Here is a 15284-nt window from a genome sequence, read left to right on the forward strand (position 1 = left end):
ACATTGTGCAAAATGCACAGGTATTACTCACATTGAAATTTAGCAAACATTTCATAGGATCATAGTTTTAGCATTGGAAGGAACCTGAAAGGCCAAATGTCCTCATTATACAGATGAAGAAGCTGAGGTCCAGATATGTTAAGTGACTTGCCCAAGGTCACACCACTAGTATAGGCAGATTTAAACCCAGATCTCTCATATCAGATCTAGAACCCTTTCTCCCGTGCTAGTCTGGAGCATTAGGGGGCGTTGAGACTTTAAGTAACTTGTCTATGGTTGCACAATCAATGTGTGTCAGAAGTAGAATTTCTACCCATGTCTCTGGGACTCTAAGGTTTGTCCTTTATTTCCATGATGCTGCCTCTTTACTAGTCAGGTTCTTTAAGTTAATAGTATGCTATTATGACTTTCACCTGAGCAGTGAAGGCTCTCTGTGCATGGTAGAAATATTCCACTTGAGAAATGGAGTCAATTTCAAAAGAAGCTTATGTTAAAAGAAAAGATTTGTCCACATTACTTACAGCAAGTATTTATATGAACACATTTCAATTATTCAATCAATGAACACTTAAGTGCCTATTATATGTCAGGCATTGTGCCTGACACTGAGTATACAAAGAAAGGTAAAAGACAGTCCTTGCTCTCAAGGAGTCACAATCTGATGAGGGAGACAGCAAATGAGCAAACGCATGTGTGTGCACATGCGTGCCAGTGTGTGTGTTTGTGTGTGTGTTTACAAGCAAATACAGGATAAATAGGAAATAATTAACAGACAGAAGGCACTAGAATTAAGAGGGGTTGGGAAAGGCTTCCTATAGAAGATGGGAATTTTAACTCCCTAATAAGAAATCAAATGAGGTATGATTTCATATTGATATGAAAACATAATTGGCTTCATTATAAATATTGAACATAAATATGATTGTGGTCACATTACTGTGTATAATGGGCAGCTCGGTGATGTAGTAGATAGAGTGCCAGACCTAGAGTCAGGAAGAATTGAATTCAAATGTGGCCTCAGACACTTATTAGTTGTGTGACCCTAGGCAAGTCACTTAATCCTATTAGTGTCCTCATCTGTAAAATGAGCTGGGGAAGGAAATGACAAACCATTCCAGCATCTTTGCCAAGAAAACTCCAACTGGGATCATGAAGACCCAGACACAACTGAAATGACTAAACAACAATAACAACTGTGTATAATACAGCTTTTATCCAACAAACCCAAACAAAAGTTCAGTTCAACGACATTTATCAAGTTTGCTATAATGTACCATGCTAGGTACTGGAACTAAAGAAATAAACACAACATAGCCCTTGTTCTCAAGGAAATTACAATCTAATGGGAAGGCCAAAGACATTTACCCAATTAACTTTTGTGATAAATGACAAATAAGTCAGAGATGCATGAAGCTTTAGAGAGATGGCCCTACAAAAACCTGCATGGAAGAGGTATGTCCTGAGCTAAGCCTTCCAGGAAAAGAAGCATTTCTGCAGGGATATGAAGGGAATCTGTTCTAGGCAGAGGGTAACCTGTGTACTGACAGGGAGGAGAGAATGGGATATCATCAGGAAATGGCTAATCATCAGTTTGACTGGAATATAGAGCATGTGAAATGTAGTCCTATAAAATGAGGTCAGAAAGTAAAGTTCTTGGGGCGGCTAGGTGGCGCAGTGAGTAAGAGTGCCCACCCCAGAGTAGGGAGGACCCAGGATCAGTTCTGGCCTCAAATACTTAACACCCACACAAAATAACTGGCCGTGTAACCTTGGGCAAGTTATTTAACCCCAATTGCTTTTAAGGAAAAAAAAAAAGAAAAGAAAAGAAAGTGAAGCTCTGTCCAGATCACGGAGAATATTAAGAGACTTGCATTTTAAAATGAAAGTGTGTCAGTTGCAATTTATTTTATTTATCTAGAGATTTTAATGATTATTCAGCCAATGATGATTTCAGATTCAGCTTTATCACAAAAAGAAATTAAGCTCCAACTATATGCAAGGCCCTGGGGAAATTAAGATACAATAAATAAGACATGTTCCCTATCCTCAAGGAGTTGATAGTCTAGTAGGAAAAAAAGGATATGAAGAGAAAAGCAAAATGATTTTTAAGTGCTATGAGATCCATGAAGGGAAAGAGTTCCTCTGTCCAGAGGGACCAGAGTAGACTTTCCAGTGAAACTCTCAGGATAATTTGTCAATTCCTCTAAGCAAAGACGACATAGTCAGGAGAGAGGAAAAAAATGATGTGTTGGTGATGTTTTAATTGCTTCCCATGAAAGATTATTTCATGACCCTTATTGCTGAGTTTTTATAAGTGACTAAGTATAAAAATACACTAAGACTCCTTCCTGACTATTTTCAGTACTCCCAGTTACAACTATGCACCAAATATGGATAAGCATTGGATTATGCAGTACACAGGACCCATGCTGCCCATCCACATGGAATTTACAAATGTTTTGCAGCGGAAAAGACTTCAGACTCTGATGTCAGTTGATGACTCTGTGGAAAGGGTAAGCACACAAAATCCTCAAAGATGCTTCCTCTCTCCTGCGTCTCCTCTCCCTTTCTTTCCTGCGTCACCTGCCCTTTCCCTCAAAACTGTTTGCTTTTTCACATTTTCCTTGCATTTCAGGTCATTGATTTGTAAATACCTTTGCCATCTTCACCCTGCCCCCACATTTTTCCCATTCCCAATATTTTTCAGTGTGTGGTTCAGGTAGAATTGAGGGAAGCCAAAGCAGTCAAAGCTGAAAGAGAAACAGGAAGAACTTGTAAACACAAAGGTAGCAATAAAATAATTGGCTTACCTGCTGCATTTTCAAACTGACTCGTTACAGAAAGTTTTCTTCTAAACCAAAAAAATAATGTGCAATGAAAATGTAAGCACTTGCAAAAATGGTTAAATCTCAGAAAGTTGACTTGACTCCTCTGCCCCATGTGAACATCTAGCGGAATTGATGAAGACAACTGAATCAGCTAAATGGTGATTTTATTCCCCGAGGGACAGAGAGCTCCACTGATACAGATGACTCAGTAAAGAAGGTTAAGAAACCATTTTATTAAAATATCAGCCATAGGTGGCCTAGCCATAGCAAATCTCAAGCTGTATTAAAAAGCTTTAATCATCAGAACAATCTGGTGCTGGCTAAAATATAGAGCAGTGAATCAGTGAATACATTAGGTGCAAAATACACAGCAGTGAATAATTAGAGTAATCTAGTCTTTGATAAATCCAAAGCTCCAAGCTTTGGGGAAAAGAATTCACTATTTGAAAAAATCTGCTGGGAAACAGGATCGCAGAAACTTAAGTATAGACCAACATCTCACACTGTCTATCAAGATAAGGTCAAAATGGGTACATGATTTAGACATGAAGGGTGATACCGTAAGCAAATTAGGGGAGCATTGAATAGTTTACTTGTCAGATATCTGGATAAAGGAAAAATTTATGGCCAATCAAGAGGTAGAGAGCATTATAGGATGTAAAATGGATAATTTTGGTTATATTAAAAAAAAACATTTTTACATAAACAAAACCAATGCAACTAAGATTAGAAGAAAAGCAGAAAGCTGGGGGAGAGGGGATTTTATAGCAAGTGTCTTTGATAAAGGCCTCATTTGTCAAATGTATAGAACTGAGTCAAATTTATAAGAATACATCATTCTCCAATTGATAAGTAGTCAAAGGATATGAATGGGGGCTTTCCAGATAAAGAAATCAAAGCTATCTATAGTCATGTGAAAAGATGCTCTAAATCACAACTGATTAGACAAATGCAAATCAAAACAAGGGGCAGCTAGGTGGTACAGTGAATAGAGCCCTGACTCTGGAGTCAGGAGGAACTGAGTTCAAATCCGACCTCAGACATGTAACACCTACTAGCCATGTGACCTTGGGCAAGTCACTTAACCCCAATTGCCCTGCCTCCAAAAAAAAAAAAAGGCTGAGGTACAACCTCAAACCTATTAGATTGGCTTACGTGGCAAAAAAAATAAATAAATAAATATCAAAGGGGATGTGGGAAAATTGGGACATTATTACACTGCTGGTGGAGTTGTGAACTGACCCAACCATTCTGGAGAGCAATTTGGAACTGTGCCCAAGGGGCTATAAAAATGTGTATTCCCTTTGATCCACCAATACTACTGCAAGTTCTGTATCCCAAAGAGATCCGAAAAAGGGGGGAAGATCTATTTATACAAAAAAATATGTATAGTAGCTCTCTTCATGGTGGCAAAGAATTAGAAATTGAAGCAATTTCCATTAATTGGGGAATGGCTAAACAAGTCATGGTATAAGAGTATGATGAATTACTATTATGCAATAAAAAATGATGAACAGGGTGATTCCACAAAAACCTGGAAAGAGCTATGTGAACTGCTGCAAATGAAGTGAGCAGAACCAGGAGAACATTGTACACAGCAACAGCAACATTGTGCAATAAAGAACTGTGAATAACTTAGTTATTCTCAGTAATACAATGATCTAAGACAATTCCAAAGGATTCATGATGGAACATGGTATCCACCTCCAGAGAAAGAACCTGATGAGGTCTAAATTCATATTAAAGCATGCTATTTTTCACTTAATTTTTATAGGGTTTTTTGGTCTGTTTTCTTTCACAACATGATGAATATAGAAATATGTTTTCATGACACACATACATAACCTATATCAAACTGCTTACTATCTCAGGGAGGGGTGAGGGAAGGGAGAGAATTCATGATTCAAATTTAAAAAAAAGAATGTTGAAAATAGTTTTCACATGCAATTGGGGGAAGATATTGTTTGAAAACAAAAAACAAATAAGATATCAGCCTTTTAGAGAGCAAGCCCCGATCAAAAGGCATAGGTTTATATCCAGCCTCTGACAAACACTACGTGACCCTACACAAATCATTTCTTACCTCTAAACAATTCTCTAAGACTATAAGTCCTAGAACAGATGCCTTTATGCATTAAGAGAGGGTGTTAGCTCTTTGGGAGATTCCTCTATCAATGAAATCATACTTCTTTCCCATCCTCCTACTCAACCTTTTAGAAACAATCTTTGCATTGTAACATGATAGAAAAATGTTTAAGTATATATGACAGAAGTTGATGGTTCCATATGTTATTCCCTTTTGTGTTCTTTTTTGTATATTAAGATGTTAGCATTGTCTAGTGATTATTAAATTCATACTGAAAAAGAATTTAAAAAAAAAAGAGGGTTAAGAGTTGTCATACCATGTTATATCATTCCACTTCATTTCTACTTTTCCCTGTGATATATTTCAGCTATATAATATGCTTGTGGAAACTGGAGAACTGGATAATACCTACATCATTTACACTGCAGACCATGGGTACCATATTGGGCAGTTTGGATTGGTGAAGGGAAAATCCATGCCATATGACTTTGATATTCGTGTTCCTTTCTTTATTCGTGGACCAAGTGTAGAACCAGGATCAATGTAGGTACTCTTTTGTTTATGACACAAGCTATCATGTAAAAAGCAATTCAATGGCTTTGGTTAATAAAAGTCTCAGTTTTAGTTTCCTTTGATCAAGAAACATTAGTATCTTCACACTGAATAACTTAAAAATGATGATAAAGTTTTTTCCATCACATTTAAAATAAAGACAGAGAAAAAGGAACATTATTAATAGTCAATCTTTGTATAACAAGAAGAACTCACACCTCTTGGTCTGGTAGTTAAATAAGGAATTTGGAAGGGAAAGGATTCTTTAGAAGGATTCATGACTGTGTTTAAGTAGCAACAAGCTCTCATTTGCTTGATTTCACTATTAGCCTCTTCCCAATTTCTTGAAGTCTAGAAAAAAAAAAGTGTGCATGTGTATGTATGTGAATTATTTGAACAACACAGGGCAGTCTAATGGAAATAAGCATTAAGTAGAAAATGGAAGACATGGCCTTAAGTTGTTAGTAAATATTTATTAAGCACTTAGTTTGTACTTAAATTCTATCCTTTCCATCAACAAGCTATATAACCTTGGGTGAGTCATAACGTCTCTGTCTCCACCTCCGCACCTAGAAAATGAGCTGAAAAAAAAAACACCAAAGATAATTTGATACTGTCCCCTAATTTTGTAAATCATTAAATCATCAGCTCTACATTGATGAAGAAGAGACCCAAGAGGCCTCAGAAGCCATTTCGTCAAATCCCTTCATTTAAGAGCTGAAGAAGGGAAGTTTGATGACTTGTCCAAGTCACACAGTAAGGACAAAGGCATAAAAAGGTCTCGCTACACCAAATCTAATGTTACTATATATATATATATATAATTCTACTATATATGCTGCATCCCTTAGGGGTTGTGGATTTGAGAATTTGGAGATATGTCCTAAGATAATTGTAAGCACCCTAGTCTTTCTTAAAAGTGAATTTTAGAATCTCTGTAGGGTAGGAGATGATGATATTCACATTTGAAAGCCTTTAGTTACCTTTTGACAGAATCTGGCAGCTCCTTTTTGAAAATGCAAGGTCTGCAGGAAAAGCCTTTGACTTGAAGAATTTTTGAGAAGCCAGTACACATATCCTGCAAAAGCCGTATGCCTGACCTTGTCTAGGCTGCTAGCTCCATTAGACAATGGTGTTAATGAGGCCATGATCTCCAGTTTTGATCCCTTTATGGGTCAGTTAGCTTTGCTCTGTTCCACAGTTAAGGAGTTCAATCCTCACACTAGCCAAATACTTCATAAATATATCTCATTGGTCACGATGAGGTCAAAAAAAGAGCCTATGGGTAGATAAAAGTCAATCCTTCATGACTTCATATGGTTGTTGTAAGGATGAAATGAGGGAATATGTGTAAAGCAGTGGTGTCAATCTCAAACATAAACTAATATCTGTAGGCTGCATAGTGAAAACAACAAATTGTCATTATTTATTTACTTTTTAAAATTACCATTATTATGTTGCTTTGTATTTTATTTATTTATTTATTTGCTTTTAGGAGGGAAGTTGGGGTTAAGTGACTTGCCCAAGGTCACACGGCTAGTTTTTGTGTTAAGTGTCTGAGGCCATATTTGAACTCAGGTCCTCTCTGACTCCAGGGCCAGTGCTCTATTCACTGCGCCACCTAGCTGCCCCTATTTTTATTTATTTTGTAAAATGTTTCCCAATTGTATTTCAGTCAGGCTCTGGCCTTAATTGACTGCGAGTTTGATGCCTCTGATACAAAGCACTGTTTAAACCTTAAACTACTAATACTGCTACTTCTGTGCTCCTAGAAAAGCACCCTGAATTGTATACCCTCTTGATGGGAGGTGAATGGCTTCCTCATCTAGTTGTTCCCTTGCAGAGTGTCTCAGATTGTGCTAAACATTGACCTGGCTCCCACCATCCTGGATATTGCTGGACTTGATACTCCTCCCGATGTAGATGGCAAGTCAGTCCTCAAACTACTGGACCTAGAAAAACCAGGTAACAGGTGGGTCATTATCCTTCCCTACAGCCAGTCTCAGTGTACACTTGAGCCAATCCACCATGGCACACAGAAAAAGTCTAGCAAAACAAGCTCTTTCCATCAGGATCACCACAAACTTGGAATTTCTAAGCTGTCTGTGAATAGTACATTTATAAAGTTACAGTTACGGTCCATATGAAGTGAGAGGTGCTTCTTTAAATAAACTGTTAACACAACTCCATATGAAAAGGCTTCCAGGTGCCAGCAGTAAATATTATTGTTTTGCTTTCAGGTTTCGAACAAACAAAAAGACCAAAATTTGGCGTGATACATTCCTAGTGGAAAGAGGGTAATTATTGGCTTTGGGGTGCTGATGGAAAACATTCCTAGTGGTCACATCTACCTCTTGGGTGCCTTTTTTTTTTTTCATTTTCACTCAGCAAGCCTGCAGATTTTGTAATTCCTAGTCACAAGGCCGAACCATTTTTAATCCTCTGCTGACTAGCAAAGCAAGTTGTATCCCTCATTATAGCCTTCCTGCATCTGAATTTTTAACAATGAATTCTCATAATATGGGGCTTTAACATATATTTGGATTTGAACTTTTTTTTTACCTAGAGCACTTTGTTAAAGAAAATTGAATCAGTCTTTCTGATCACGATCCTCAAATCACTTTTAGAGCATAACCAAATCTATGTTCACCTCTTCAATTGCACTCAAAGCCCCATCTCCAATCTCCCAGGTTGCGTTGCTTTGAATTACACTTCTGAAAACTAAAACAAATTCCAAAAATGCAACGGAGATTTCTTTACAAAACCCTTGAGTTCTGCCCATTTGGTTCCATACTTTGCCCTTTATCATAACATCAATTCTCACAGCTAAAGGCATTCAAATGATTATTAGCTGCACTAACTTTATAGCCTACAAAGCTAAACACTCTGGATGAATAAAGCTTTTAAAAACTGCTACTGCTTGAAAAAGGTGACTAGTAGCGACTCTGTCCTCTTAGAAAATTTCTTGATGACTCTTAAGTAATAGTTTTCCTCCAAGCAGCTCACCAAATGCTGGATTTGGCAGTACTCCCTCTTTCAGAGTTTTCTCTTAATTAAGTTCCTTCTTCTTGCTAAGAAGTGAGGTTGTAGGGTGGGCAGGGATCATGGGAGGTGGGGAGGACCACTTCTCTAATGCTTGTCCCTTTGTATCAAAGCAAATTCCTGCGCAAGAAGGAAGAACCTAGCAAGAATGCCCAACAGTCAAATCACTTACCCAAATACGAAAGAGTCAAAGAACTTTGCCAGCAAGCACGGTACCAAACAGCCTGTGAACAGCCTGGACAGGTGAGTGCAGAGGAATAAAACTTGTATTCGATAGTGCTTCATGGTAAGGAAAATCACTCTCTTCCCCTCACCCAAAAAAAGTAAGATTAAATGTAAGGAAACTCTAATTCAAGGGTTTTTAATGATTTTTGTATTTTGTATTTCCCTTTGGCAATCTGGTAAAGCCTATGGAACTCTTCTCAGAATAATGTTTTTAATTCTTTTCAAAATACATTTTAAAATTTTTCTATTATCAATCATTTATTCTTTTTTTCTCCCTCTCACCTCCTTCTCCCCCTCCCCCCACTTCATTCACTGGGAGAAAAAAAAAAGAAACAAAGAAATTTAAAACCCTTGTTACAAATTGCATAGTCAAGCAAAATAAATTCCTGTTTTGGCCACAATCCAAAAATGTGTTTTTCATTCTGCATATTAGTCCATCATATCTCTGTCAGGAGATAGGTAACATTCTTCATCATCATTCCTCTGGAATCTCAGTTGATCATTGTATGGATCAGAGTTCTTGAGTCTTTAAGAATTATTTGTTTTTACGATATTGATGCTAGAGTATAAATTATTATCTTGGTTCTTTTCATTTCACTCCATTTCTTCATGAATATCTTCCAAGATCTCCCTGAAAATGTCTTTGTTTCTTATAGCACAATAGTATTATAGTCATATGTCATATTTCGTTCAATTACTTCCCATTTTATGGGTACACCATTAGTTTCTAGTTCTTTGTCACCACAAAAAGAATTGCTATAAATATTTTTGTACATACAAGACCTTTTTTGCTTTTTTAAAATCTCTTTGGTGGCAAGGCCAAAGAGTGATATCACTGGTTCAATGCACAGTTTCATAACTTTTGAGGCATAATCCCAAATTGCTTTTCCAGAATTACTGGACCAATTCATAGCCCCAGTCACAGTGTATCTGTTTTGCTGCAACCCCTGCGACATTTATTATATTCCTTTTTTGTCAGCCTTTCCAGTCTGATGGATGAGGTAGGACATCACAGTTGTTTTAATTTTCATTTCCCTAATTAGTGATTTGTTGCATTTTTAATAAGAGCTAGCTTGGATTCTTCCCTTGAGAACTACCTGTGCATATCCTTTGACCATTTATCAATTGGTGTATGGCTCTTATTCCTACTGATTTGAATCAGTCCCTTATATATCTTGGGAATGAGACCTTCCTCAGAAAATTGTGTTGGAAAGATTTTTTCCCCAGTCAGTTGTTTCCCTTCTAATCTTGGTTATATCAGATATGCTTATGCAAAACTTTAAAAAAATTTTTGTAATCAAAACTGCACATTTTATCTTCTGTAATCTTCTCTATCCTTTGTTTAGTCTTCTCCTATACCTAGATCCGAAAGGTAATTTCTTTGTTGTTCCTCTGATTTGTTTATGTGGCCTTTTATATCCAGGTCACTTACCTATTTGGAGTTTATCTTATTATAAGATTTGAGATGTTAATCTTATCCTAATTTCTGTAATACTACTAGCCAGTTTTCTGAGCAGTGTTTATAAAATAATGAATACTTACCCCTGTGCCTAGGGTTTTGTATTTTTTGAGCACTAGACTACTAGGTTTATTTGTTTCTATTTTTTTTTGTACCTAATCTCTTCCACTGATTGGTCTCTTTTTTAACCACTACCAAATTCTTTTGAAAATTCTTTCTTTAGAGTATTGTTTGAGATCTGCTGTTACTAGGCCTCTTTTCTTCCCATTTTTGCTCCTCCAGATGAATTTCATTATCATTCTTTTCTCTAAAGTTCTATAAAGTAATCCCTTGGTATTTTGAATTAATTTAGATATTATTTTCATTTCTATTGGCTCTACTTCTTCATGAGCAAATATTATTTCTCCAATTACTTAGGTCTATCCAAATAACTACAATATAATGTTTTTAAACTGATTAAATAAAATACATAGGATTACAAAGGAAACCAATTATAATGAAATCTAGTTATCAAGATTATTTTTTAAAGAATCATATGAACACCCCCACCCTGGTTAAGAATTCCTATTCTAACATGTGTGTTTACATAGCTTTATCTTCAGAATACCTTACATATGATTTTTTTACTTAAAGATTTCATAGGCACATTATGAACAATCATATAATCATACCAGGCAAATGATATCATTACAAAAGCAACATCACATTTTTCTGTGAGATAAGGTTGATAAAAGTGACTGTCAATTATAGACAGGAAAAAGGAATGTGATGAAAGTGATCATCAGTGCCCAAATTTCCAGAGAATATATGTATGAAAAGGATTATATTTGTGTATGGCTTGAATTTGTGTTGTCATTGGTGTAGGGAAGTGATGGTGAAGAAAACTTTTCTTACCAAAGAAGACCAGCAACTGCTCTGCAATTTTCAGTCTTGGAGGGTTTCTTGAAGTGGTAAAAGTTTAGAAAAATTTCACAGAATCACATTTAGTAAGTGTCAGAAGCAGGCTTTGAACACAGGTCCCACTGACTCCAAGCCCAGCATTCTATCCCTTTGCCACAGTAGCCTTAGGAAAAGAATAATGTTGATGCAATGCATTTTATCATTGAATCAAGAGTATCCATATCACCAGAGTACTGTTAAAGTGATAGCAAGAAGAATGACCTAGATACCCCATGAGAGATTGGCATCGAGCTATAGTAACCAAGTATTACTTTAATCAACAAGTATTTGCAAGTGTCCTCTATGCTCCTGGCACTTTATTAGGTGCTGGGTTTACAGTTACAAAAGTGGTACCATCTCTACCATCAAGGAGCTTCCATCGTACATTAATACTCACAGCAGGGTGAGAAATGATCATAAGGTTTCACTAGCTAAAAGGCTATGTTGTAATATCAGAATTAATCTCTGCTTTTGCCAAGCCTGATGCAGATGCCAAGGCTGAAAAGCTAACACACTCAAAAGTGTGTTAGTGTCAGAAGTGCAAATGTCAGAAATATCTTTTACAAGAGTTGCACTGCATTATTACAGAAGTTAAAAGAAATCCAGATCACCTGTGTCTTTTCAGCTATTCTGCCCCATCACACACCCACCAAAAACCCAAAAAACAGCAGCAGTGACTAAGAATACAAGGGAACTGGATGCCAATATATATGCAATTTGATCCCCATTAAAATGGCTGCATTCATTGCATATTTATTATGAGTCATTTCTCTTTACTGAATATACATAAATAATCTACTGCATTCTCATCCTTTTCTCTCTACGTGTCTCTTGCACACAAATCTGGCTCTCTTTGAAGTCATTTAGAGTTCTGCAGCTGAAATAGATCCCCTCGGGGAAAGGGGAGGGAAACTCAGACTACATAGGGTTCTGTGAGACCATAGGTCTTAATTTTCAAGTAATTTAGATGAAGGCTTTGACTAAGTCAATGCTTTGAGTTTGAGATCTTCAAATATTCCTCTTGGTAATTAATAGTTTTATAGAATGTTAAGTTGAGAGGAATCTTAGATATCCCATCCCAACCTTCATTTCACAAAGGAAAGAAAGGATTCAGAAAGACAAAACTATCTGCCCAACAACACATAGCTACATGGTGATGTAATCAAGACTAGAATCCATATTCCTTTAGTAGGTATCCAGGGCCTTTGGGAGGAAAAAAGGTGAGCCTCCTATTATTATCTTGTTGTGCATAATAAGGCTCTATTTTATTTGGTTTCTATAATTCTCTAGTAAGATTGCTCTTTTAAAAATCACTTAACACTCAACCTTAAATGCTCTCTTCAGTATCAGACATTAGAATTTTTGTTTTATGAGCCAATTTCTGCAAGAATAGTAATTTACTGTTATTCAGGAGTTTGTAATGTGCTATGTTAAATACATCTCATGCAAATTCGTGTTCTCATGACTATTTTAGTATACTAAGTGGTAAGCATCATCATCGTTTGAAAATATGGTATAGTACCTATATTCCAGCATGTAATTCTGTAAATGTCTCCATATGCCTGGTGTTGAAATTTTAATATGTACCCTAAAGCCCAGCTGTGATTTTAAACCAAACAGTGGTGTTCTGCCATCACCTTCCCACTAGCCAGCTGAATGTTAACTGTGTTGTAAAATTCATTCTGCTCTTTTATAATTTCTTTCTACCCTTGTTTTTATCCTATAAACTGCTTTAATTTATCTCTTGATAAAAATTTCCCTCTGCTTGTTTTATTTCATCATAGATTAGTGCAAATTCAATTTCAGTGAAAGTAGTAAAGTATTATCGATGTTTCCTTTGTAAAGTCCCAACTCTGTGCAGCAAAGCAATGGCAGATGGACTGCACGTAGGTTATCCTTGCAGGACTTCTGAAATGAGTCAGTCTTATACTTTAGCAAAGGACTGCCATCTCCTGCTGAATTGAAGACCTGAAGAATATACCCAAATTGCCTAAAGCCAGTAATTCCTAATGCTACATCAGAGCTGCAGAAATCTCTGCAAGGAGTTGACTGTTATAAATCTAACCACTGCCTCTACCAAGTTATTGCCCAACTAATCTCGTGGGGTCAGAAACTATCCATAACTTCAGTAAATTTCCCAGTACCACTCAAGCCTTAGCGGGGGTGTCATTTAAACCCAAAGACACAAACCCTATCCCCACCATCCAGTTTTGCAAGAAATTTTCTGATGACAGTACTCCATCCTGGTAGCTAGCAGAATTTTGAAAGAACGTCTTTCCTGGGAAATTTTTATTTCTGGTATTAAATCACTCTCAGAAAGAAGAAACCTGGGATAGCTATGTATTATTGTGTTTCAAGGAGAAGGTTTTGGCTAGGGACTTTCAGGGATTTATTCTCTTGGCTTCTGTGTTTACAGCTGGTTTATGTCTTATTTCCCCTCCTCCTCCTTCTCCACCTCCTCCTAACATACTGCCTTCATGTAAGGAACATGTTATTGGCGGCAATTCAGCCACCCCTCTTCTCCGTGTTGATACTTGCTCTTGTATGGAGGAGAAATTGACAGCATCAGCCCCATTCTCTACCCTACTAATCCCATAAGGGATAATCCCATGACTCATTAATATAGGTCCCCTCATGCCTGGCCACCTGGGGGCTGTTTAGTAGACAGGAAGCCATATCATGTTATCTACACCACCCTACCTGTCATTTCCATTCTTAAAAAAACCAATCGGGAATTAAAATGTGCTACAATCCTGAGATACTTGGCACTGATCCCAGACTGCTTCAACAGAATAGAAGCAATGGGACAGGAAAAGTAGTTCAGACAATATGTACATATGTGTTTGCATCACCTCTATAATCCTGAATCTACCTTGGAGGCTTCTGGGTTTGAATTCCCATCAATCAATCACAACAGAACAGTGAACTTTTTTAGCACTTACATATACATAGAAAAGTCCATTTTGTAACAGCCCCCTTCCGATGTAACAGAATGTCAAAGCCCAGAAGGATCTTAAATATTTCATCTTTACCTTGTAGATGAGGAGGAGAGGCAATTTGTTCAAGGTCATATAGCTAGTTAACAACAAAATGAGGATTAAAACTAGATTCATTCCCACAGTAGCATAGAGTTAGAGTTGGAAGGAGGAATCAAGGCCATCTATTCAAACTTCCATCATTTTATAGATAAGGAAATTGTGGCTCATAAAGGTTAAATAAATTACCCAGCAGGATTGAAAAGGGCAATACTTTCTCCCCTATCCCACCCCACCTCTGCAAAGGTGAGATAAGCACGATTTTCTTTTTTGGATTTTAGGATACAATTTTTCTAAGATTTTCCTGTGGATTTCGGGATCTATGCAACTGGCTTTGGAATTTCCTATACATCAACTAGAGTGATTATGATTACATTTTCCATTTTTCCAGAATTCCAGAATCTCACAATTAGATTTCTTCAAGCAAAGGCTAGATAATCTCCTGTCAGGGATGCTGTAGAAAGGATCCTTTTTGAAATGTCACTTGGACTAAACTGACACTGAAGTCCCTTCCAGTGTTGAAATTCTTAAGTTCTAAAATTCTGGAAGGGATTTTAGAGGCCATTTGGTTCATCCCAAAGGGGGGACAAAGGTATTTTCTACAATATAGCAGACAAGTGTTTATCCAGTCTTTGACTGAAGATTTCCAGTGAGGGAAAATCAGCAACCTCCCAAGTCAGCCCTGTGTACATTTAAATAGCTCCAACTGTTGGGATTTTTTTTTCTGAAGTCACATGTAAATCTATCCCTCTTCAACTTTTAGTCATTGCTCCTAATTCTACCCTCTGGGAACCAATAGAATGTGTCATAGGCTAAAGAACACCAGATTTACATTCAGAGAAGCTCAGCAAATATACTCTCTATCTCTTTCTACTTATGTGACCATGAGCACCTCTCTTAACCTCTCCATCCCCAAGTCTCCTCATCTCTAAAATGAGTTTGGATTAGATGGTATCTAAAATCTCTTAAAGTTTTATGAACCAATGATCATACAATCCTAAATTAAATACCTATCCCACATAATAGACCTTCCTATATAATTGAAGACTATTCTTATCACTTTGCCCAGGTACACACACACACACACACACACACACACACACACACACACACACACA

The 15284-nt window shown here is 37.0% G+C and overlaps 1 protein-coding gene across 5 annotated transcripts in view; it reads left to right on the forward strand.

Annotated features, from left to right (window-relative positions):
- Positions 1-15284, forward strand: part of SULF1 (sulfatase 1) — a 217128-nt gene that overhangs the window by 165792 nt on the left and 36052 nt on the right. For all 5 annotated transcript variants that reach the window (XM_069100088.1, XM_069100087.1, XM_069100089.1 and 2 more), the window contains 5 exons: positions 2363-2513; positions 5282-5457; positions 7310-7438; positions 7707-7763; positions 8622-8751. In XM_069100088.1, the coding sequence (XP_068956189.1) occupies positions 2363-2513; positions 5282-5457; positions 7310-7438; positions 7707-7763; positions 8622-8751 (643 nt within the window). The remainder of the gene's footprint in view (positions 1-2362; positions 2514-5281; positions 5458-7309; positions 7439-7706; positions 7764-8621; positions 8752-15284) is intronic.

The sequence above is a fragment of the Petaurus breviceps genome, unplaced genomic scaffold (assembly GCF_028583685.1).
Source record: "Petaurus breviceps papuanus isolate PSGF00001 unplaced genomic scaffold, PetGlider_PUasm1.0 38, whole genome shotgun sequence".
NCBI lineage: Eukaryota > Metazoa > Chordata > Mammalia > Diprotodontia > Petauridae > Petaurus > Petaurus breviceps.